Below are 25,763 nucleotides of genomic sequence, written 5' to 3'. Positions count from 1 at the left end.
TCTCTCGTGAGGCGGGGCGTGCTTGAGATTGGGTGGGGCCTGCGTAAGGAGGGGCGGGGCGTGCGTGTGGCCGGGAGGGGCGGGCTTCCAGAGCTCTTCTAGGAGTCTGTGCTCCAATCCTGGGCTGTGTGCAGGAAAAGGCGGATGGAGAGGGTCAGCTTTTTCGCGAAGAGCGACTCAAGCTACCCTGACCTTCCTGGTGATTAAAATCCCAAATCATGGCTGAAGTTGGATGAGGGAATAATTCCGTGTATTCCTCTTAATCTGAGGCAGAGGTCTTTTGAAAGATCTCTTTTATAGTATACAAAGATAAAAGTACCTTTTACTCTTTTGCCCGTGTAATAGTTTTCTTTCCCCTCAATTCTCTTTTGTTTTTTAAATATCTAGTTGTTCAGTGCACTAATTCGTGATTTCTGACTCATTGACCAGATGACCTGAAAGATGACAGTTGTGAATGAAGTGCAGAGCAAGAGAAGGCTTGCCATCTGGTCCAGGCTGTAGTGGAAGGAGCCCTGCCAATTGGCCTTTGAATTCCAACAGTTGCAGTGGTGTTTGGAACATATGTGGCAGATCAGGAGGCTTTATGTAACTTGTGGAAATCTTTACAGAATCACAGTGCAGGTCCCTAGATTTTTTATTTTTCAGAAAATTTTTTGGCTAACTATTGGGTGCTGGTAATGTCTGACAGTGTGACATTAGGGGGCTATGCAATCTGAGTTTCTCATCAAGAACTAGGAGTTATCTGATCCTCCTAGATAAGGAGTCCTTTTACTAAGAGTATTATATACAGATCAGGGCCGGAAACAAAACTCAAGCAATTTTTATTAGCAGGTAGCTCCCACACATACATTTGACCCTTAGTTTATATATATAGCTTAACAACAAGTTGCTTGTGACTAGTTGACTGAGGAAAAAATTCGAAGCTGTTACACAGATGGCTTTGCTAAATATACTGACTCAGCTGTCAATGGAGTGCCTTGGCATTTAGAGCCCCATTTAACAGAGGCCCTGAAGGAACAGGGTGGGGGAGGACAGAGAGATGCCTGGGGGAGAGATCCTCTCAAGAGGCTAGAACTTTATTTTGTACACTTTGCCTTCCCGGAAGGAGATATGGCTTGAGATAAAGCTCTAAAGATCTACATCACTTCATGGGCACTGGTTTAGTCAAGTGGGCAGGGACTGGGAATATAAAGGTATTGGAATAGTCCTTTGGAATAGGACCTCTCAGAATCACTCCAAAGCATAAGAACATTTGGATCTTGTTGCTCAATTAAAAAAAAAAAAAAAAAAAAAAGGCTCCCATTTCAGAAGGTCTCTTAATCAGAACAAGATTACTGCTACTTACCTATCACTCCATCACATATACCAAAATTTCATATCTTAAAACAATAAACACTTATTCTCAGTTTCTATGGGTCAGGAATCCAGGAGCCAGTGTACCTCTGGCTCTCTGGCTCTAGGCCTTAAGGGAGGCTGCAGTCAAGGTCTTAGCTGGGGATCCAGTCCCAGATGGAGGCACAACTAGGGGAGGATCTGCTTCCAAGTTTACTAGCCCAATTACTGGCAGGATTTAATGCCTTGTGGGCTTTGGGACTGGAAACCTCCTTCAGCTCTTGCTATGTGGGCTTCTGCAAAGGTCACTTCATAATATGTGCAGTTGGTTTTCCACAGAATGAATGACAGAACAAGAAAAACTGCTCAAGATGGAAACCACAGTCTTTGTGATCTCATCTCAGAATGACATCCCATCACTTTTCATGTAGTCTATCATTAGAAGTGAGTCAGTATATCCACAGCCCTCCAAGGGGAAGAGATTACACAAAGGATGAATACCAGCAGATGGTGATCAATGAAGGCCATTTTAGAGGCTGCCTACCATAGTGACCCATTTTGTAGACATCAATCAGCCTCCTTCTCTCACCACAGCTGGACCCACTACCAGGTAGCCATGGTGGCATAGAGATATACATATACTTTTTTTTTTTTTAAACATTTATTTATTTTTGAGATGGAGAGAGACAGAGCGTGAACGGGGGAGGGTCAGAGAGAGAGAGGGAGACACAGAATCTGAAACAGGCTCCAGGCTCTGAGCAGTCAGCACAGAGCCCGACGCGGGGCTCGAACTCACGGACCGCGAGATCGTGACCTGAGCCGAAGTTGGACGCTTAACCGACTGAGCCACCCAGGTGCCCTGAGATATACATATACTTTTAACATAGTCTTTTCCCCTGCCAAGACTGATTGGCTAGCACCACTGCTTGCAGTGAACAATCTGTCTCCCTGATATAGCACTATATAGCCTGGGTGGCAGGTTTGATTACAATGGAATCTTACGATGATGAAGGAGGTAGCAACTTGTTCTATTGGAACAACGATACTGCATTTGGATTGGTTATACTTCTGACTTATACTTCTTTTATACATTCTTTCTGTGGACTTACTGAATACCTTATACTACATATACTTTATATAACATCCCACACAACATTGCTTCTAATCAAAGAACTCATTTTCCTATGAAAGTTGTAGAATACTGATGCCTCTGGGATTAACAAGCTTTATCACATATCCCCATCAGACCAGAAGCAACTGGTCTTATAGAATAATGGACAACCCTACTGAAGGTTTACTTTTGGAACAAGGTCAGAAAATGCTTTGAGATGCTGTCCTAAAGGTCTTGGCATATGCTCCAAATGACTTAAGTGTTTTCAGTAGTATTTCTTCTGTTGACAGAATAACAGGATCCAAAGAGTAGTAGAGGGACTAATATCTTGTTATATTTAATATACTGTCCATATATTTTGCTTTCCATTGTGAGGAGAGGCAATCTGCCATGGGTCCTGGGCCTCCCTTCATATTATTGCTGAGTATGCTAATGGCAAGGCTTATCCATCTCCTGATACTTAGCAATTTCCGTAGTCAGTCATATAGGCATCTAATAGAGTATTACTACCATTTAACTGCTGCTCCCCTGGGGAAAAGAGACTGGCTTCTTTGCTGCTTGCTCAGAACTGCTTGGCCCTTGGCTCTGGACTTTTCTCCTGTGATGCAACCCATAGTGTGTACAGGAGTCATCTGGCCCTCTACATCACTGTGGGAATTGGGGCTCCATGAACTAGTGCAAATATGCTGATGCTTTGACTATGATTTTGCTGTAATAGTCTTTGGTACCCGGGAGTCTCCTGTTGGCATCCATTTCACTGTAGCAAGCAAGTCTACAAGCAGGATAAAATCTTAGACCCTTTATGGTTCTCACTATCCATCTCCATGATTCCAGGTTCTGTTGGCGTACCAATTTTTGTACACAGAGTGGGGTACAAGGGGATAGAATGTATTCTCTGCATTGGAAGTTGGGATTGTAAACTGGTCATTTTTTAGCTCATTCCTCTAGGTAAGGACTTAAAAAATTGGTCATGGTGCTAACTGGGGTGATTGGCCCTGAAGACCATGGAAGAAAAGGGAATAGGTCCGGAAAGGAGTCTGACTAGAACTTGGGAGATCTTATCTCCTGGATAAGATCCTCCTCACAATACCCATGTTGAATTATAAAAATTAAACAAAGATCTGCAATCATATATAGGCAAGGCCACTCAAGACTCAGATCCTTGCATCAACCACTAGGTAAAGACATTTCATTCACTGAGATACTGGTTGAACACAAAGGAAACGGAATAAATGGCAGTGGTGACAAATCATAACAATTTAGCCTCATGGCCGGCCAGTGGCAGAATTGAGAGCTGTATGGTTTTGTTTTTAAATCAGAGACCTTTGGGACAAAACATGCTGCTCCTCATATCCTACCCTGGAGATTGTTTCAATTTGTCTGTAATAGGGCTCTGGAATTTGAGCAGGAGAGGGGCAGAGAGAGAGATAGAATCTGAAGCAGGCTCCAGGCTCCAAGCTGTCAGCACAGAGCCCAATGAGGGGCTCAAACTCAGGAAATGCAAGATTATGACCTGAGCCGAAGTCGGATGCTTAAAAGACTGAGCCACGCAGGCGCCCCTGGAACTTGTATTTTGAACAAGTAATTCAGGTAATCTCAACAAGGAAGCTTGCAAAGCCCTGTTCTAACTATATTTTCTTCCCCATTGGTGCACACATGTGCTTATATATTTAGTAATTTCTCTTTTCTTTCCTATCTTACACTATTTTTGTATATAGGGGTGGTGGTGGTTAGGTCACAATTTTGTCTATGGGCTGCATACTACTGGGACAAGATCATTACAGAACTAGAGGAGGAATAGACATCACATGGAGATTCTGGACTTGAAAGTGGATGAGGGATAATAGTATTATGTTAGGAAAATTGTACTGTTAGTAATACGTAAATGTGTAAATATAGGAAGAATGGTATATGTTGATGTTAGAAAGACAAAGAGATTGGGGTGCCTGGGTGGTTCAGTCAGTTAAGCATCCTACTTTGGCTTAGGTCACGATCTCGCGGTCTGTGAGTTTGAGCACCGCGTCAGGCTCTGTGCTGACAGCTCAGAGCCTGGAGCCTGCTTCAGAATGTGTCTCCCTCTCCCTCTCTGCCCCTCCCTTGCTGGAGCTCTGTCTCTCTCTCTCTCTCAAAAATAAATAAAACATTAAAAAAATAAATAAAAAAAGAAAGACAAAGAGATGGATAACAGTTGATCTCTCATGTTGATTTTCAGTCATCAAACCTATTTCATATGCTTGGTGGACTTTGGTGAGAGAAACGGTGCCATCTTCTACTGCAGAAGCTGAGAAGGTTGGATATACTTGCTGTCTTTGAAGCCTGACAGCCTGAGTGCTGGCATCAACTAACCTTGGTCAGTTGGACATTCCCATCAGACTTTGAATCTGGAAGGAGTGATTCAAATAAGCAGAGTGTTTGGAATCCTGTTTTCAGAAGCACCACTACCAGTAGACATATACACAAACTTTCAGCTCTTTTTGAGGTCAGAGTTTGGCTACAATTTTGGTCATCCAGCTTCCTTTGGCTTCTGTTTTCCAAAGCTCATTCTCCAGCCTTTCCAGAAATTCTGTGAGCTACCTAATATTCTTCCAATAAATTCTTTTTCTGCTTAATTTAATCATAATTGCTTTTTGTTGTTTGCAACAAGAATCCTTACGGGTATACACTTCAGTGAGATTTATTCTGTAAAAGTCAATTATAGTGTTTCAGACAATCACTTCCCCTCTCCCTCAGAACCCCATCCCACCCCTATAATCCGAATTTGGAGGTAAATAACATATGATAGTTTCCCTGGTAAATGAAAAGTGAAATCTGTTAGATTTTAAACCATGATCATTGATGTGCTTTTAAAACTGTTTTAAAGAGGGGTGGGATGGAGGGGAAAGTGGGTGATGGGCATTGAGGAGGGCACCTGTTGGGATGAGCACTGGGTATTGTATAGAAACCAGTTTGACAATAAATTTCATATTAAAAAAAAAAAACAACTGTGTTTTAAAACCAACAACCAACCAACCATGATTATAAGAGCAATTTATCTTCAAATAAAATGATTATGAATAAGAATGAGTCCTCTGATAAACCTGGAAGATTATTCAAACTTAGAATAAGCATATTTCAAACTCAGGGCCAAGTATGTCAAGATGAAAAATGTGTGTGGCAAAAATATGTGGTGGTTAATGCATATATTTATATTTTCCAGTTATAATGCACTTGGTATATTATTGCTTAGTCAATTCACTGAATTTTCAAACACTTTTACAAAGTAAAGAATTATGGAGAGCCAATGAAGTACCTTTCAACTACTTAATATATGCAAAAGATATAAATTATAAAAATACAAAGGCTGTAAGTTATATAATTATGCTGGTCTATACAATTAATTAACATAGTCTATCCAATTATAAATAAAAATATACTCTAGTATTCTGAAAATAAGCAAGTGTTTTAGCTGTTCCTCCAGATAGTCATTTGTTCATTTATTAACATCAGAGGCATTAACACAATGCTAAAAATAAAACATGCATCAATTATACAACACATACAAAAACCTCTGTCCACCACAACTGGTGGATGCAAACAGACCTTCTATCCACCCTTAGTGCATTATTATTTTCACAAGTAAAACAGGAAAGGAAAATAGTGAATTTAATGCTATTCAGCACCTTTAGTAAAGTCAAAAGACTTAAACATCTCCATATATCAAAAACATTTGCATCTGTATCCCCAAACATGTAATTATTTTGTTCCATTTTTAACATGAATTATTTTATTTACATTACTTTTTAGTTCAACAAATTTTAATATTTAAAAATTATCTAAATTCATAAAAGTATTTCATAAATTTCAACACTTACTATGTACATACAAGAAAGTCCATGAAAAAAGTTAAAGAAATATAGTCAGAAAGTTCAAGCAACACTACCAAATTTAGCAAAATTCCAACCAAATCTACGCAGAGGGCATTCAAACATTCAAAAATCTCTAGATGCTGCTAACATGAACATGAAAAGTTCCAGTAATAAAAGTCAGTATGAGAAATAATGTTGAAATCACCAGTAGAAAATATATTTTAATAGGCATGACATATGTTTAATAGCAATAGTAATAATGACTTTTCTAGAAAACTTTTTTAACATGTCATCTAGGAACTACCTGGTTTGACTGGGCTAGAGTTGATTTCTTCAAAAAATATACTTTAGCAGCCATAGTTTTATTTCCAGTTAAAACATAGTAAAATGTTAAAAGTAAAATTTATAATTAACTAAATAATACCCCAATACTAGAAAATTTAAAATCTCATGCTATTCTAGTGATAATGGCCTTTAATATGATGTGTCCGATGTGAGAATTGTGGAAAGCCAATAATAAACAATCAGATATACATATGGGCTTAAAGTTTCACTGAAATACTTATGTAGCAAAATATATGAAAAAGTAATAGAAAAGTAAAAAGATAAAATTAAAAAAATATTGCACAGCCACATTACCTAGAAAGTAAAGTTGATGTTTAAAAAGCTCTAAACATGGATGATATAAATTATCTTCCATACAAAAAGGTATAAATAGTCTTAGAACTATCAGCATCTACAGCTTAATATAATACATTATTTGAATCATTGTTGAATGAGGTAATTATCAAGTCTCTAACAATGTTTTTATCCTATTGGAAATATTTGAGGGCAGCAACCAGAAAGAATTTCTCTAAAAATATTTCCGAATCAAGAACAGCTATATGTGCAGCTCTCCCAATGAGTGAATCAGCTGTATTGGGCAATGCATTGATGACATTATATCGAACCAAGTTACAGTCCTTGCTTTGCAGAACTGGGCGAAGCAAGTTGTGGATCATTTCTGAATAGATCTGTCCTATGGAACAAATAGAAAGTAGGAAAATTAGTTCATGTAAGTAACTGAAAAAAATTCTATGCCAACTTTTATGTAATTTATAAAATTTAGTTTTATTATTTCCATTTAAAGCAGAAAAGTGTCTTTTAAAAGGTTTTCTTTTTCTTTAACCATCATTTTTGAGATGATTTTATAAAAAATATAAATAACCACATTATTTATCTAGCCAAGTAAAAATTGCAAATTTATTGTAAATTCTTGTCAATTTGATACTTTAATTCAAAGCAATGAATATAACAGAACAAACAGTTTTATTCAACATTAAGTCACTTATGACTTGTTGAACCATTGTGACAATAAGGTAGCCATGCTAAGACATTTTGCCTTCTACACAGTATAGGGAATAGTCAGTAATACTGTAATGGTATTGTATGGTGACAGATGGTAGCCACACTTGTGGTGAGCATAGCATCATGTACACAGAAGCTGAATCACTACACTGTTCACATGAAACTAATGTAACGTTGTGTGTCAACTATACTAAAAAAAAAAGACATTTTGCTTTTTATAACTTTTAAAACTTGAACCTATAGCAAGTACTTTAAAAATGTTTGTGGCATTCAACTGTATTCCACATATTTCCACATTATTCTGAGCAAAAACAGCAACTTCCTATAGTCAGAAAGACAATGTGAGTTTGGCTCAAAAGTCAAGGGTTTCACCCTTGGGTTTATTTTTTTTTCACCCAAGGGTTTATTTAATGCTTGGGTCCTGCTTTTAAATCCAAAATTGTGCTCCTGTCTCCCTCTCTTTGGTTAATTCTTACAATGAATTTATTGAGCTCATTCTAAGCATAAGAGATGAAGGTTGTGTGTGTGTGTGTGTGTGTGTGTGTGTGTGTGTGTGTGTATACACACGTATATATATACGCATATACATATATATACATATATATACATATATACACACGTGTATATATACATATATACGTATATACATATATATGCGTATATATATACATATATACGTATATACGTATATATACGTATGTGTGTATATGTATATACGTATATATATATATATACGTGTGTGTGTATATATATATACGTGTGTATATATATATATACGTGTGTATATATAATATATACGTGTGTATATATATATATACGTGTGTATATATAATATATACGTGTGTATACGTGTATATACGTGTATATATACGTATATATTATATATATATATAAAAGCACAAAGTTCCTTACGAGGGGCAAACAGTTTTTAATGCTTGTGTATCACCACCTTACTACAGACGAGTGCAAACATATATCCATGGACCTGTGGATTTTAGGGAGGCAAGTATCAAATTTCTGAGGAGAGGCAGAGTTTATCCCTGAGGAATCATGAGAGAGGAAAAGAATATGGAAGTACATTTAGAGAAAGGAGAGAGAGATATTTGAGAGATTATTATCACATAAATTCATACAAAACTTTTTCTCTCACCTCTTCTCTTAGTTTTCATTATGATTGTCAAGCTGAATTTCTGGTTCTACGCTACTTAAAAAGTATTTTTACATAGGAAGAAATCCAAACCTGTCTTTATTAGATTCCTCCTGCCCCCTAGTGGCAAAGATCACTGTTAAAACAAAGGGCATTTCTCTAGTTTTTGTGACCCATCTGGAAGTTAAATCTCTTCTTAATTTATCCTTAAATCCCTGCTAGAACAGAAGTTAATAATAATAATTAAAAAAAGGTTATTTTGATGTCACAAAATGCTAAAAAAATATGTGTTAAATGAACAGAGCACCCATTGTGTGCCAGGCATCATGCCAGGCAATGCCAATACAAATATATGTAAGAGAGAGTCCCTGCCTAAAGAGGCTGCTCACTGTTAAACTGTGGAAAATGCAAAGGATTAAGAGTTCATTTAAAAATCAGCCTCATTCCAAAAAAGGGACTGAGGAAATATGGGAAGGTAGGACACCTGTGTTTTTGCCCTAAGCCTGTAATTAATTAATCACCAGTGACTTTGGATCAGCCACTTAGCATCTCTGGGCCTCAATTATAAAATGAGCCAACAAGACCCAAGTCTCCTTCTGGCTCTAAATAGCTATGATTTAAATTTCTTTTATTATTCAAAACTAGCAAAAGAATACATAAAATCTTTATTACTTTATTAAAGTGAGGTACGTCTTTGCTGCCATCTTTGATGAAAAGCAAGATACAGCAAAACACGCAGCATGGTTACCATAATCACCAATCCCAACAATTGTGAGGAAATCAAAGTACAGATTACCTTCGAGGCAGCAAAAGCAGCATTTGTAATTAGATAAAAGAACTCTTTCATAAGAATGATGGTTTTATTGGCAAAAACACCACATGGCAGGAGAAAAGAAAGGAAAAAAAAGAGTAAGGATAGATGTTAATAACAGTGGATGGAAAAGGAAATAAAGGGAGAGATGAGAGGAAGAAGAAAGAAAGGGACTACAAGAAAAATTTGGGAAAAAGCTCATGTTGTAGATACAACTGTTTGAAATACTTCTTTTTTTTTTTGAATACATAGAGATTTTACTGAGAAACTGATAAATAACTCAATGTAAAATAATGAATCAAAGTCATAGGCAGGCATTTCAAAGAATAATATGATCAATTAACATAGGAAAAAAGTTTTAATTTCATTTGTAGTTGGTGAAATACAAATACAAATCACAATGGGATGCACTGTCAGAGGAACAAATGGAAATAAAATACTTCTAATTTACTTAGTTACCTGACTGTTTGTCCTTTAAAGCGGTTTTACACATTTCAATACGGGCAGAGTGATAAGGAACGTAGCGATCCTGTAGAGATCCCACTAGCACAACATTTTTGAAATAGTGAAGCCCTATGAAGAAAAAATATGGAATTATAATGCAGTAAGTAACCAGATTTAAATTAGTAAGTTAATTTAAATTAACTTTTAATATATTCAGTTAAATTTAATATTTAATAATTTAATTTAATAAATAAATAATAAATAATAAATTTAATAAAAATTAAATAAAAGTTAATTTAAATTAACTTTTAATTTTATATTAAATATATTGTGTTTAATATATTATATTAATTAATTATATTCTATTAAATATATTATATTAATATATTAGATTTAATATATTAAGTGACCACAATTTTTTTAATTTCCTCAGTAGTACTAATAAGTTTATGGCTTTTTAAATCTGATGAATTCATTCTCTAATTTCCATATATTATCTACAAAAAAAACCCTACCTTCATTGTTATGTAGTTTACATGCTGGTATGAGAAATGTGTGTTTGTGCTGAGTGAGAGCAAGGACTGTGACATGGTAGTGCGTGGGTACGAGAGAGATTATATAGGGTGGGATAAAATTCTACAAGGAAGTATTTTATGACCTTCTTACTGTCTAAAAGATAATCCTCAATATTTAGGGCTGTTTCCTAAAGAAACAAAATCATACTTTTCCATAAGAACAAACAGTACACCCTATATGAAATCATTTAAAGCTGATTTTTAAGTTCTCATCTGACTCTTGCCTAATATTAATAATATTTTCTCCTTATTGAAGTATGATGTCAAGAGAATACATACTTAAGATTTTTCAATAAAAATAGCAGGTCTGTGATCCATCCACGGATTTTAGTCAGGTTCTTCTATTTTTATTTTTCAGCAAACTACATGAATTTAGGTCTTGTGATACTTTGAACTAATTAACTCATTTAAACACTGAAAAACCAAGTTCCTGTCCACTTTACTACCAGTAATGTTTTTTCTTAAATACTCTTGGATTGCTAGTGGGGCCTTAAAAAAAAAAAGTTTATTTATTTTTGAAGGGGGGGGGCGCAGGAGGGGCAGAGACAGAGGGAGACAGAATCCCAAGCAGGCTCCACACTGTCAGCACAGAGCCTGATGCAGAGGCTGGAATTCACAAAACCCATGAGATCATGATCTGAGCTGAAATCAAGAGTCGGAGGCTTAACCAACAGTTGGCTCCCCACCTTTTTAAAAAAATGTTTATTTTTGAGAGAAAGAGAAAGAGAAAGAGAGCATGCACAAACAGGGGAGAGGCAGAAAGAGAGGGGGACAGAGGATCCGAAGAGGGCTCAGCACTGACAGCAGGGACCCTGATGCAGGCGAACCCACAAACCGTGAGATCATGAGCTGAAGTTTAGGACACTTAACCAACTGAGCCACCCAGGCACCCCACTACCAGTAATGTTCTAATTTTACTATGTATTACTAATTTTGCTATGTAGCTCAGACTAATAAATAAAAAATAAGAAATTCATGTGGTTATTAAATAAGATACAAGCCAATAATGACAATACATTAGGATTGGGGTGCTTAGTTTAGGTCATATAATTTTGTTCTGGAACATTCCAGAGTAAAATTTTGATACTTTTTGCCTACTGAAATTCAGGGTTAGAGACAGGCCAATTGTGGGGACTACTGTGGATCCAAAATATCCAGAGCACCTTTGTAGATACTCCTTTCTCTCTTGGAACTTATGATCCTAATAATGAGAGATTCTAGACACACATACGGGCAGGTGGGACTGTATTTACCCTCTATGTCAAATATAAGGTCATTCTCCCTTTTTCTCAATGAGAAGATAACCCTCTGTGGCAATCTGGATATATAAACTTCAGGGATATAAATGAAATAATCAAATGTCTGTAACAGGAATTAATTCAATTACATATATTTAAAATCACATTTGAGAAAAATATTAACAAAAATTATTTTTCCCTTCATTCTCACATTTCGTGTGACAAACTAATTCTACTTTTAGCATGACTTGACACCTTGGCGTTACTCTGGGAATCACCTGTGTGTCCTAGAGCAGAGGTCTTCAAACTGGTATACATCTACCTTCAGGGGTAATTTAAGACTTTCCATGCACTTGAAGCTGTATGTTATATATGCACAGAGTTATGCATACAATGTCACATTGTATATTAATTATACTTCAATTAAAAAAAAAAAAACTCTAGATGGTGAGGATGGGCATGTATAGCTTTAAGGAAACTGAATTCTAGGTCTCAACTTCTGTATGAGCGTTTTCCTAAAAATGACTTGTCCTTCTCCCACTTTATTAGAGAAAGGCATTTCTCCAATCTATTTCAGATTTTATTGTGGCATATGGCCTGAGGTATAAAAGTCTCTGGGGGAATGAAGCAAAATACGAATGAAATACAATGTTTTCTGACAAAAATAAGTTTGACTTGACTGTATGACAATAAGAATTAGCACTGCCAATTAGATTTTATGGCACACAAGTTCTAGAAACTGTATGAACTGAATATGTAACTCCAACTGAATGAATTTATATTTTTATGAAAATATAATTACAGGAAGTAGGTACTACCTTATATGCCAGAAAATATATCCTTTGCCACTATTTAAAATTATAGAAAATATTTTTTAGGTGTCACCCTAAAATTATACAAGGGGTACACACTTCTTCAAAATTCTTTTAAGGGGAAGCCCAAACCGTGAACAAAACTGTCCTGTAGTATACCATCTTTAGTTCTCCCCAAGCTGTTCTAGGTACTGTGCTTTCTGAATCTAAGTATGATGCTGTTTACTAAAATTTTATCCCAAGTCGTATGAAACCAGCCTATGTAACAGCATAGCTGGCTTTTTCGTTTTTCTGAAAGATATATATTCGTGTTCCCCATAAAGGGCTATCATACTGTGCAACTTCAGGTGTCATAAGAATGACACTTCTTGGGGCTGCGCATTGCACAGCCTATGGCAGCCTTGCTAGGTAACATTCATTTGTGTGCTTTGCTAAATGACTATTTTTCCTTAAACTGCCAGCACCTTCTATCCCCTCTTCAGTCTTACCTCATGACCTTGCTTCCTCTTTCACTGAAAAATATAGAAGAATCAGAACAGAACTTCCACATGCTCCTATCTTAACCAAACTAACCTACCATACCTGTGACTTCATGTTCTGTCTTTGCTCTTCTACTGATGAGCTGTGTATGTTCCCACCTTACGCCAGCCCTTTCACTAGAATGTGAGATGCCATTCCCTCCTTCCTAGTTAAAGACATGGCTCTAGTAGCTGTCTTGTCCCTCCCTTGTATCATCAATTTTCTCTTTTGTATGAATCATTATTATTAATAAAACACTGCAATATCTCCCATTAAACAAAAAATCAATGAACCTGTCCTTAGACTCTATACTCCCAATGACCACCCAATTTCTTGGCACTGTTTTATTTCTATACCATATATTGTAAGAATAGGCATTATATTAACATCTATTTTTTCAAAATAATAGCTCCTTGCAGAGATTCTGACATGCTTCTACAGGGAAATGACAGTACAGTACTGTACTTTTTTTTCAATGTTTATTTATTTTAAGAGAGAGAGGGAGAGAGGGAGTGTAAGTGAGGGAGGGGCAGAGAGAGGGAGAGAGAGAATCTCAAGCAGGCTCTGTGTTGTCAGCGTGGATCCTGACATGGGGCTCAATCTCACCAACCGTGATATCACGACTTAAGCTGAAATCAAGAGTTGAACGCTTAACTGACTGAGCCACCCTGGTGTCTGACAGTACTGTACTTTAAAAATGCATTTTAGAAGTTAGTAGTCTAATTTTAGTAACAGTTTTTCAACAACAATGCGTTAATACTAATATTGTGCTTCTGCATGGCAGGTTTACTTTATTAGCCAAGAACCAAGTTAGTTAAATAGACTATGGCTCAGAGGGTACCTGGGCGGCTCAGGCGGTTGTCTGACTTCAGCTCAGGTCATGATCTCACAGTTTGTGGGTCTGAGCCTACTGTTGGGCTCTGCACTGACAGCTCAGAGCCTGGAGCCTGCTTCAGATTCTGTGTTTAATTAGAGTTCAGTTACAATTTTAACAATCTTGGGAGGTAGAATGCAAAGAAGTGAGGTCAAAGTTTTGCAAAATGCAAAGTTTTTTGAGGTATTTCAAAAAACTAAGTAATTTAGAAGACAGAGTACGATTAAAATGATGAAAGAAGAGTTAGCAAAAGAAAACAATATGTTCAGGTTTAGACATATTCAGTTTGATATGTAAGTAGAGATGTCTAGAGGGTAAATGAAGACTGGAATTCATTGATAAGGTCAGTGTGGAGGTGTAAAATCTAGGTATATATTGGGCAATCTAGTGGGTACTCTGAGAGTAGACGAGCATTAAATGAGAGAGGGCATCAAGAAAGCTTTTAATAGCAGGTAGTATTTGAGTTTAACTTTAGAAGATGAAGATAATTTGTTTTTGTTTTTTTTTTAAGTCTGTCCATTTATTTTGAGAGAAAGAGAGTGTGTGGGTGCATGAGCAGGGGAGGAGCAGAGAGAGAGAATCCCAAACAGGCTCCATGCTGTTAGTGCAGAGCTCGACATGGAGCTCAAACTCACAAACCGTGAGATCATGCATGACCTGAGCTGAAACCAAGAGTCCAACATGCAACTGGACTGAGCCACCCAGGCGCCCTGAAAAGAATCAGTTCTAAAAAGATGAGTAAACACATGGGGAGGGATGGTGGTAGAAAAAGCATGGGTGAGTGCAGCATAAAACATGTGTGGCATGACTAAAACAAAGGATATATCTGTGGGAAGAGCAGGATATGAAATCAGTAAAAGAATCAGGAACCAGATTATAAAGGATTTGATGTTGTAAGTCATGGAATTTAAACCTCATCCTGAAAGCCACAAGCCATCATGAAAAGATTTTTCAAACAGGAGCAATATGGCCTGATGTAATTTTCAGAAGATAATTTTATCTAAAGAAGAAGTAAGACTGGGGAGAAAGGGGCACAGAGGAGGCAGAGTAACCAGTTTGGAGGCCATAGCAATAACTTCAGCAAGAGTGATGAAGGTTGAACTAAGAAAATAGCAAAGAAAAGAAAGAGAAGCCTCTATTAGTTACTAAGAAGGCTGAATGTTTCAGGGCTTAGTAACTAAGCAGATGTGTGGGGAGAATGAGAAGGAGTCTAGAAGACAACTTCCAGGTTTTTGGTTGTGCAGACTGTGTTAGATGTAGAATTGAGAGAAGTGAATCTGAGGGGAAAGATGAGGTATCTAAAAATATTGCATTTGGGGCAACCATGAGACATCTAAGCAAATGTATTTATTTAGTAGGCAGCTGCACATGTAAGTCTAGAATACAGCCTAGAGGACTAAAGTAAAGATACATACTTGAGTTACCAACGGTGAAGATGGATATGAAATGATGTTGTCAAAGAAGAATGTACAGAGTGAGAAGAGCAGATGACAGAAGCTGGAGCCCAAGAACACCTATATTTAGGGGGCAAGGAGAGAAAAGGAATCCACGTCGGAAGCAAAGAGCCAACATGGAAGAAAATCAGGAAAGGCTGATAAAGAGTGGGAGGTAGGAAAGTATTTCAAGAAGGAGGGTATTTTCAATAGTCACAAATGACAGCATGTTCAACTAAAAGAAAGAAAAGAGATACTTGGATATGGCAAGTTTCAATGGAGAGGTGAGGACAGAAATCAGATTATAATGGATTGAAGAGTGAAATAAAAGGTGAGGAAGTAGTGAAAGTAATTGTTTTCTTTTTTTATGAGGCTCAATTCTTATTAAAAAAGAGAAATAGGGGTGCCTGGATGGCTCAATCGGTTAGGTGTCTGACTTTGGCTCAGGTCATAATCTTGCCATTCACGAGTGTGAGCCCTGCATTGGGCTCTGTGCTGACAGCTCAGAGCCTGAAGCCTGCTTCAGATTCTGTGTCTCCCTCTCTCTCTCTGCCCCTCCCCTGCTTGCACTCTGTCTCTGTCTCTCTCTCTCAAAACTAAATAAAGATTAAAACAAATTAAAAAAAAAAGAAATAGAACAACATAGAATCAGTGATCAAAGGAGGTATCTATTATTATTAAAACTTAAGATGGGAGAAAACAAAATAACTTTATATGTTAAGGGATTAGTCACTGAAAGGAGAATGTTGAAAGAGAGAAGGAATGGGTTCCAAAACAGAAAGGGAAATTATTCTTGCACCATAGATATACATCTTTTATTGAACTATAAGGAAAGCACAGGTGTGGTCATGTTTGTAGCTAAAAAGAAAGGAAGTAGGAAAATTCTTGCTTGCTAGCCTTGACTCGCAGATAAAGTAGGAAAACAAAGTCATTTGTTGAAGTGAAGGTAGCAGTGGTAGTTAGAAGTTTGATGAGAAGAGGTAAAACCTGCAAAAGCTTCTAGGGAATGGTTAAGACGCTATTAGAGTTAACTAGATGGTAACTCCATGGATCTACCGTGGTAGTGATTTGCAAGTCTGTATGATCCACTTTGGTAGAGCTCAACAAGCCAGGTAAAGAAACGGTAACACAGGTTGCTAGATGGCCATGATGATAATACCTGGGGTAATAATGTATGAATGATAAAGATGATAAATCATGGGGTCTGGGATGGAACAGGAAGGGAGTGAACCATGAAGGACAGGGTAATTTAAGAAAACTTAGTAGGGATCTTAAATAGTCTGAAAAGCAGATGAGAGTAAGGGAATGAGTGAGAGAATAGAATACTGTTGTCTCAGAATGGAAAATTGATTGAAATTTCAGGAGTGGAATGCAGCCATGAGTAGGGTTCCAAGTGGAGCGGAATGGAAGGTTACTATAGTTGAGAAAGCCTCTATTATGCTTGATGATCATCTAAAGGGTTGACTTAATCAAATTCCCAAAAATGATGCCAAGATTAGGTATATTAAGATCCAAGAAGACTATCTTCTCAAGTGTAATTATGTATTTGTCAATGAACTCTTACTGGGGTTCTCACTGAATATGTGAGGAGTGACCAGGAGATCATTATATTAAAGATGACTAGGGGTGCCTGGGTGGCTCAATCGGTTAAGCGTCTGACATTGGCCTAGATTATGATCTCGCAGTTGGTGGGTTCGAGCCCCGTGTCGGGCTCTGTGCTGACAGCTCAGAGCCTGGAGTCTGCTTTGGATTCTGTGTCTCCCTCTCTCTCTGACTCTCCCCCACTCACGCTCTGTCTCTGGCTCTCAAAAATGAATAAACGTTAAAAAAAAAAAAAAGAAAAAAGAAAAAAGAAGATGACTAGAAGGTAGCAGAGCTTGGATGGTACAAATCCAAAGGAAAGTTTTATGACAACAGAGGAGTAATCACTGCAGTTTGAAAAGGAAAGCAAGAGGACTATTTCCTCCCCTCTCAGTAGTATACAGTATATGAGAAACTGAGCTTCTCCTGTAGCAGGAGTTAGCAAGGAATGGCCTGTGGGATCTGGCCTGCTGCTTTTTTCTTTTCTTTTTATTTGAAATAAAATTGTTGTTAATAAAATTGAAATAAAAGTTGTTGTTGTTACTGTTTTTTTTTTAACACAGCCACACTCATTTATGTATTGTCTGTGTCTGTTTTTGTGCTACAATGCAACAGAGATCACATGGCCTGCAAAGCCAAAATATTTATCTGGCTCTTCAGAGAAAAAGTTTGCCAATATCTGCTCTACAACCAGAGGGAGTGGGGAAATGAGAGTAGGCTGGGGAAGTATCTAGTTTTCACTTATGTCTCCATTTTCTAAAGGAAATGGAGAGAGCATTCTTTGAAGAAGATAAACATTTGAGTCTGTTCCACTCAAATGGAGATTTCAAAGGACACAGTGGAAAAAAATATGGTAGGGAGACATGAGTGTGAGGGTGAGACAGGAAGAGATGGTAAAGTCAGAGGTAAAGTAATTTATAGACAGTGAGGATGGCAAAGTAGTAGTTGAGGAACTCAGGTTGTAAAAACCTGCAATGTAACGCAAGATAGGGACTATATTTAATAATCAGTTAATAAGAGATGAGTAACAAGATTCATCCAGTAGTAAGAATCTGTAGAGGATATAATTATTAATAGTTTAGTTTCTGACATTTTCCAGAAGAGCTTTATTGCCATTGAATAGGAAGGTAGAAAAATATGTGGCATTTAATAAAAAGGGTTAAAGACTGAGGTGGGGGCAGGAGGGCCAGGATACGCAGAGGCCTAGTTGCCAAACTGACTTATGATTAGTACTAAATTATAAATGTCAAAAAGTTAAGGATAATTTCGAAGTACCTGTGTTTACACAACACAAATACAATCCATTAAAATCAAACAACTATGTTATTAATTGCTTAGCTTTAATTAGGAGTCTATTTCATTATTAAAAAATTATAGTTGACTGGGGCACCTGGGTGGCTCAGTTGGTTAAGTGTCTGACTTCAGCTCAGGTCATGATCTCATGGCTTGTGAGTTTGAGCCCCATGTCAGGCTCTGTGCTGATAGATCAGAGCCTGGAGGCTGCTTTAGATTCCCTCTCTCTTTGCTCCTCCCTCTCTCTTTCAAAAATAAATTAACGTTAAAAAATTACAGTTGACTGATACTTTTTTAATTTTAATTTTTTAAATATTTATTTACTTTTGAGAAAGGGAGAGAGACAGAGTGTGAGTGGCAGAGGGGCAGAGAGAGAGGGAGACACAGAATCTGAAGCAGGCTTCAGGCTCTGAGCTGCCAGCACAGAGCCCGACATGGGGCTTGAACTCATGAACCATGAGATCATGACCTGAGCCGAAGTCAGACACTTAACTGACCGAGCCACCCAGGCACGCCTGACTGATACTTTTTTAATCACCAGAAAGACATGTTGATAATTTATTTGCTAAAGGCTTATTTTAAATAGGCTTTCAAGTGAATATTTTCAAAACTCTTACCGTATACTTACCTGCTTTATTACTAAGCTTGTATAAGAAAGTTTGGCGGGGGTCTGAATGATCTCGACATGTCAGTTGTAAAAGAGAACCTGATTTTTTCCATTTCTGCATAAACCACAGACCTAGAGAGTTATAGATGACATGTGAGTAAAAGTGGAAATATAGGGTAACATATATCAAGATTATTAATTTTAAAATACATTTCACTTCAAAAATGACATCTACCAAACTAGCATTTTCTTAGCTAATAACAAATATATTTGCAAAATATTTCCTTTTTCTGATAACAAATATAAACATATACATTTAACTATGGGTTAATGGTGGTTGACAGAGGGCTTGCTACTTCTAGCCTATTCAGTAATGAAATAGATAATGGTTTAAGAAGAACAAATTTGGGAAAATTATACCTTTAGATATATTTGTTCAAATTATAAAGAAGCAGAGATGGAAAAACTTCAAACACAGTAGTAGATCCAAATACTTAAGCACTGAATCTTCAGTCTAGAGATAAATATAGTTATGGAGGACTAATTGTATAAGGACTAACTCTTAGGATTAGCAATTGGTTAATGTTTTCTAGTAAGAGCTGATTATAATGAAGTTTCATATTTAATTGTATTTCTTTACAATGGTTGCTTATCAGTAACCCATACTTAAATGCATCTTCCTCTTAAATTAAGTGAAACCCCAATCACTCTGGAATGGGTTTTCAAAACTGTGCAATATCAATTTCTACTTTTGTTACTTCTGATATTACAGAGGGGAACAGGGGAAGAAGAGAAAAAAAACTCTTTAACTGATTAAATTTGTAACTAAAGTTTAGTGAAGAAGTTCAAAATGCTGCATACTATTCACATTGGGTTCTAGTTTATGTTACTTACTGATTTCATCTTTTTCATGTCCTCTTTTTAAAATTATAAAAATCTACCACTATCCAAATCTATTTTGGATACCAGAGTTTGGAATGCGGCACAAGGAAACAGTATGGTTTCTTTGTCAATGAAAGTAAAAGAGAAAATGGAAATAAGAGTTTCAAGGCTCAATGCAAAGAGACAAATGAAATCTAATTTATTCTCACAATGGGAATCAATAGCCTAAACTATAAAAACTACTTAAAAAATCCAAGGGAAGAACCAAACCAAACAAAAGGCAAACCAAGTATCAGATTTTTCTTTTCTTTCTTGTTTTTGAGAGGGAGAAGGCGCAAGTGAGCGAGGGGCAGAAAGAGAATCCCAGGAGGGGCAGAGAGGGGGAGAGAGAAAGAAGAGAGATAAACAGGGCTCACCCGAAGTGGGGCTCGAGGTCACCCAATGTGGGGCTCAAACTCATAACCTGAGCTGAAGTCCGATGCTTAACCAACTGAGACACCCAGGTGCCCCAAGTATCAGTTCTTTCTTAATGAGAATATTCATTCTAATCAAAATTGGGGTCTTAACTCTCATTTAATTTGTTCAAAAATTTTAGAATGTATTTTTTTCATAATATCCCCTTTTTTGTTACAAAATCAGATTTAACATCCTACATTTAATATTTTATAACTTTATAATACCTTAAATACAGGTGTTTCCTTTTTATCTGCTCAACTAATGGAACGACAGAATAGCCTGTTTATAAGATAAACATTTATTGAAAATATTTAGATAGTTTAACTAAAAACAGTTAAAAATGCTTTTGTGACTTCTGACATATATCATCTCAATATAATATTCATTTTCTGAGATGACTTTTATCAGCTTGTTTCATGTGCATGACAAGGTAGAAAAATAGCTGTATCTTTTGTTTCATCAATTCCAAGTATGTGACATATCAGCTCTAAAATAAACACTAGAAAACATTAAATCCGTATTTAAATTTTCTCCCCATGCTGTATTTTTTATATTGAACAATAAAACTTTTTACCTGTATTAACAAGAGCACTGCTATTGTAGAGTGTACCAAGATGAGGTCCAGAAAGAGATAAAAAGGTATGAAGTTTGTTGAGGTAATATCTAAACCTTGGCCTTGTAAGCACTGAACGGATTATTAAATTGCCCAACGAATGTCCAATAAAGCTTTAAGAAAAAAAAAGACATTTCTCCCATAGTATTAATTTTAAAAAGAAATATTAACGCTAATATCACTATACACTGATGTGAAATACTAAGAATTTGGAAATTTCGAGTATGTTTTAAATTATGGTTTGATACTTTGAAATGATGTAACTTAGGTTTTGAAGATAAAAATGTGAGAATGTAGTAGAAAATTCCTATTATATAATTTAAATGCATATTCTGCAGAAACAAGATATTGCTTATCAGAAAATTTATATTCATAGTTTGTAAGTGCTTAGAAACAAATACATTTTAAAAGTAAATTACAGTTTGACTGTATGATAAATGGGCCTCCTTAACCACACATTGCAATTATTACTCATTAAGTCACGATTTAAAACAAAATAATGAAATTGTACCTATAAAGGATAACTTAGGAGAAATTACATATCTTTTTCATTTGTTCTCTGGTCTACACTCTAAAGTGGGAGAGTTCTTTGAGTACTTTCAAGGCACAAATAAAATATGTGTATTATCTTACTATAAGTCTAAGATTATACCAAAAGAGTAACTAATATTTATAAAGCACCTCACTTTTATTAAGGAATAGTTTAAATCAAAAGAGCCTTTCTGCTTACCATCATTTTATAATAGATGGTATATTGATCCCTGGGAATAATAAGCAAGGAAAGAAGAGAGTTTGAAAGCTATCTTAAACTGGCTTATAGATACAGCTAGTGAGAAGCTCAGGATAAACTCCCCTCCCAAGGTGAAGTTCCTGAAGCTGTGGGGTGAGAGTTATGATGGTAACTAACAAGCCTCAATTAACCAGATAAGGCTTTTGAATAATGGTTGATTTTAATTGACAATCTAATCTAAAAGATGTAAGACTTTTGTGGATGAATGAAAAAACTAAAATATTATTTTCAAATGAATAAAAGGAATATAAGATCACTGTGTTAAATTTAGTAAACAAAAAGTTTACTAAACTTTTTGAGGCAGAATGATTAGTTTTGACTTTTTCTTTAAGTCCTACTATACTAGAACAAACAAACATTTTTCTCTCTCCCATGTCTATCTACAGTATCTGCTTAAATTATGAGACTTATATTGGCTGATCATCATCTCTTGCTTGTGGAAAACAGACTTACAAAGTACAGTCATGAAATCTTGAAAGTATTTCTGTTGCTTCATTTGTTTGTATATATCCATTGCTCTATAATCTTTCTTATTGGTAACCACTTTATTGAGATATAATTCACGTAACATAAAATTCATTCATTTAAAATGTACAATTTAATAGTTTTAAGTGCATTCACAGAGTTGTGCAACCACCACAAGAGATTTTTAGAACATTTTCAACACCTCAAAAAAATCCTATACCCTTTAGCTATCACCTCCCCATTTGCCATCTCCCCGACCCCTAAGTAATCATTAATCTACTTTGGTCTCTAGTTTGCCAATTCTGGATAATTCATATAAATGGAAACATATAATGGTCTCTCCCTAAAGTTTTAAAATTTTTTCTTTTCTCTTTAAATTGGATAAACTGAATTGTCTCCTATATTTCATAATAGTGCAACAAAACTACTACAAATTCTGTAATTTTTCTATAATTCACAGACATAAAAATGTTATATAATATTACAGATTATGATAAAAGTTACCTTATTTTTGAGACTGTTAGACTATATATCTGAATATACTGTATTATTTCATCTAGAAGGCGATCAGTCATGCTATCAAAATCAGCAAAAGTATCATTCTAAACAAAGGAAAACAGACATATTATATATTGAATATGAATAATCACATGAAAAACTGAATATAAACATTTTTAATTTAGGTATTAAAATATGGTTAAGATCAATGTTTTTTAGAGAAGCTGGTGAATAATATTCATTATATTAAAATGAGCAAGAGTAAATTTCTAGGAAAAGAAAAGATTCAGTGTTCTTAATAACACTTGCTTCATTAGGTTGGTTGTTTAGCCCACCATCCACATTTAACATAAGGTTATTTACAATGGTTTAAGTAATAAAATTTTTGCATAGAAATGTGAAATTCTAGAAATTTTGCGCATGTGAAGAGCTCATAAGTCACACTGTAAGTGATTTCAATTTCCTTGTGATACGTATTAATGTTAAATTTCATACAAATCAGAAAAGTTATTTCTAGTAGTAACAGACATTTTGTAGTAAGCAAGTATTTAGGTAGAAAGCAATACAAAAATCTTTGTTTCCACTGGAAACACTGCTATAATACTGTACCTGATTTCTCTCAGACATAAGAAAATCAATTCTTCCCCCAGGCAGTCCAAGTTCAATGTAAGTTTTCACTAATCGGAGATCTGCACTGTTACCTAGAAAACGAAGACAATGAAAAATTATGTCTAAAGGATGAGCTAAAGCAAAAGATATAAAGTATATCATCATATATTTGAAGACCAATATATATCTGTCTTTAAATATATGATGTCTGCCAGTTTTGAACAGACAAAGCACTCTGAAATACAGTCCTCAGTTTTCATTTCAAAGCTGATTTCCATTAGCCAGACAATGTCTTTCACACCTGGTTTCTTAGGAGTTTTGGTCACACTGATGCTTTCACTTTCCTATCTGACGGTGTATTTGTTATACTGTTAGCTTTGGAGATTGCTGAATGTGGTCGCTGTGAATGACTGACAGAAGTACTCCTTCCATCACTATTATAGTTGATCATTTAACAAACCTTGAATGTGTTTCAGATTTAATCTGTTCACTTCCTTTGGCGGTATTGCAACAGTTAAATAGAAATAAAATTCCATTTACATAATCTAAGAGAGTTTATTTTAATTACTAACTTAAAAGATATCTGTAAATACAGAATACTTATTAGATATAATACATAACATAAAAATAATTATTGCTTTTAAAAATTAGTGGCTTTTTGGTTACTTCCTTTGGTTTAATTAGCAATGTAAAGATGTTCCCGATTATTGGATTTCTACTTTACCCTCCCAATATTTTTATCTTTTAGATATTTCAAGCATTGATAGAGATAACTGTTTTATTCCTGATTTTACAAGGAATACTACTAGTGTTTCACTACAAAGTATATGTTTTCCACTGGCTGAGAATATATATGCTTAATCATATTAATAAATCAGATTAATGCTTTTTAAAACTTAAGGTTTGGTGCTTAGTGATCAAAACTGGGAATGGACATTGAATTTTATCAATAGTTTCTTACTTGATTTGCTGATGTAGTTATATTTTATTAATAAATTTCCTTTATTATTAAGTAAATTTCCTTATATGTACTTATCTTTGCATTCTGGGAATTAAATCCTAGTTGTTGTAGTGACTGAATGTATTGATTCTACTTACTAGATATTTTGGGGGACATATAATAATTTTTTTTACTCATTTACTTACCTGTTTATTTCCACAACATTGCTAGAGTGTTATTAAATCATTATTAAATTTATGTCAGATAGGTCTGCTTCTCTTTGGGGTGTGGGTTTGACATCTTTTCCAGATTTAGTAACAAGGTTAGGTTAACTTCAAGGAATAAAATACGCTGCATTCCATCTTTTTTCCTATTATTCTGGAACAATTTATGTAATAGGGGGTAATGTGTTTCATAAAAATTTCAAAGAAGAATTTTCCAGAGATTCTACTGGGCCAAGAAGTCTTTCTTGGGCGATAATCCTTTGAAAATTTTATTCTGGGGGCTGGGGGGGTGGTGGAGAGGTCAGTATTGGAGATACTTTATTTCTTGAGAGTCAAGTTTTGCTTTTTTTTAAAGAAAAATCTTCAATTTCGTGAATATTTACTAGCTTAGACCTGTGTTTAGTATTTTTATAATTTACAAAATCTTTCCTCAATTTGTTCTTACAGAATATTACAGCACAGTAATAATCTGCTAGTCTAGAAATATTTGGCATTTTCTAACATAGTTCCTAATCTAGGGGAAAAAGTCTGTTCAGTAACCAAAATAGCTGCCATAAAACTGTAGCACTAAATTTAGAATTTAAATTACACCTAGTTAGTGAATCTTTAATTCTTAGGTATTGATTTTTCTAGTTCATAAGGCTTAAAGCATCAGGCTAAAAGGGCACTAGGAAGACTATCAAAGGGAGACAAAATGATTGCCATGAGGTGACTGCTGACAAAACAAACAACAAGATAGAAAAATCCAAAGTTAAAATAAATAAGTGTTGGTACATGGATAGAATGTTGGTACAGTTCCATGGAAAATTTATTTAAAAGGAAATCTAATACTACGCAAAGTTAAACATATTTGTCTTAGAATGTATTTAAGATTCAATTAATTTAAGCAATTTAAAATATTTTCCAATTCAAAGATTAAATAAAAACTAAATGAAATCTATTAGGAAAATATATTGAGTTGCCATGAGTTATATCAAATATTACCTACCATCCAACCCATGCACACAGACAATAAGATGTACTCCATCTTCAGAACCATCCTCTTCTTCCATGCTAAAATAAGGGACTGAGGATGCCAACAGAGGGATATCACTGTACATGAACCCAGGGAGTTTAAGTTGCTTCAATTCTTCTTTTGCCTGAAGGAAGCTGAACAAAATATAATAAGAGATACTCTTTACTAAGTATCATATTCAGTTTTTAGAACCAAAAAGACAGTATGCTGAATTTAGGGAACTGTAAGAAGAAACCCAGCAGATATTGGGGTTTAAAATAATCAAAATATTTTGGATCGCCTAAATAATTTAGAAATCAGAG

General features: G+C 35.5%; 1 protein-coding gene across 7 annotated transcripts in view; it reads right to left on the bottom strand.

Moving 5' to 3' along the window:
• Positions 1-5,895: 5,895 nt before the first annotated feature.
• Positions 5,896-25,763, bottom strand: part of FAM135A (family with sequence similarity 135 member A) — a 120,273-nt gene continuing 100,405 nt past the window's right edge. For all 7 annotated transcript variants that reach the window (XM_042986633.1, XM_042986637.1, XM_042986634.1 and 4 more), the window contains 7 exons: positions 25,435-25,595; positions 23,283-23,374; positions 22,680-22,777; positions 20,882-21,033; positions 18,991-19,101; positions 10,053-10,166; positions 5,896-7,306 (listed from right to left, as the gene is read on the bottom strand). In XM_042986633.1, the coding sequence (XP_042842567.1) occupies positions 7,101-7,306; positions 10,053-10,166; positions 18,991-19,101; positions 20,882-21,033; positions 22,680-22,777; positions 23,283-23,374; positions 25,435-25,595 (934 nt within the window). In that variant the 3' untranslated portion in view covers positions 5,896-7,100. The remainder of the gene's footprint in view (positions 7,307-10,052; positions 10,167-18,990; positions 19,102-20,881; positions 21,034-22,679; positions 22,778-23,282; positions 23,375-25,434; positions 25,596-25,763) is intronic.

Source organism: Panthera tigris, chromosome B2 (genome assembly GCF_018350195.1).
Source record: "Panthera tigris isolate Pti1 chromosome B2, P.tigris_Pti1_mat1.1, whole genome shotgun sequence".
Lineage (NCBI taxonomy): Eukaryota > Metazoa > Chordata > Mammalia > Carnivora > Felidae > Panthera > Panthera tigris.
The sequence above is the reverse complement of the archived record's forward strand: the minus strand, read 5'-3'. Positions and strand labels throughout refer to the sequence as shown.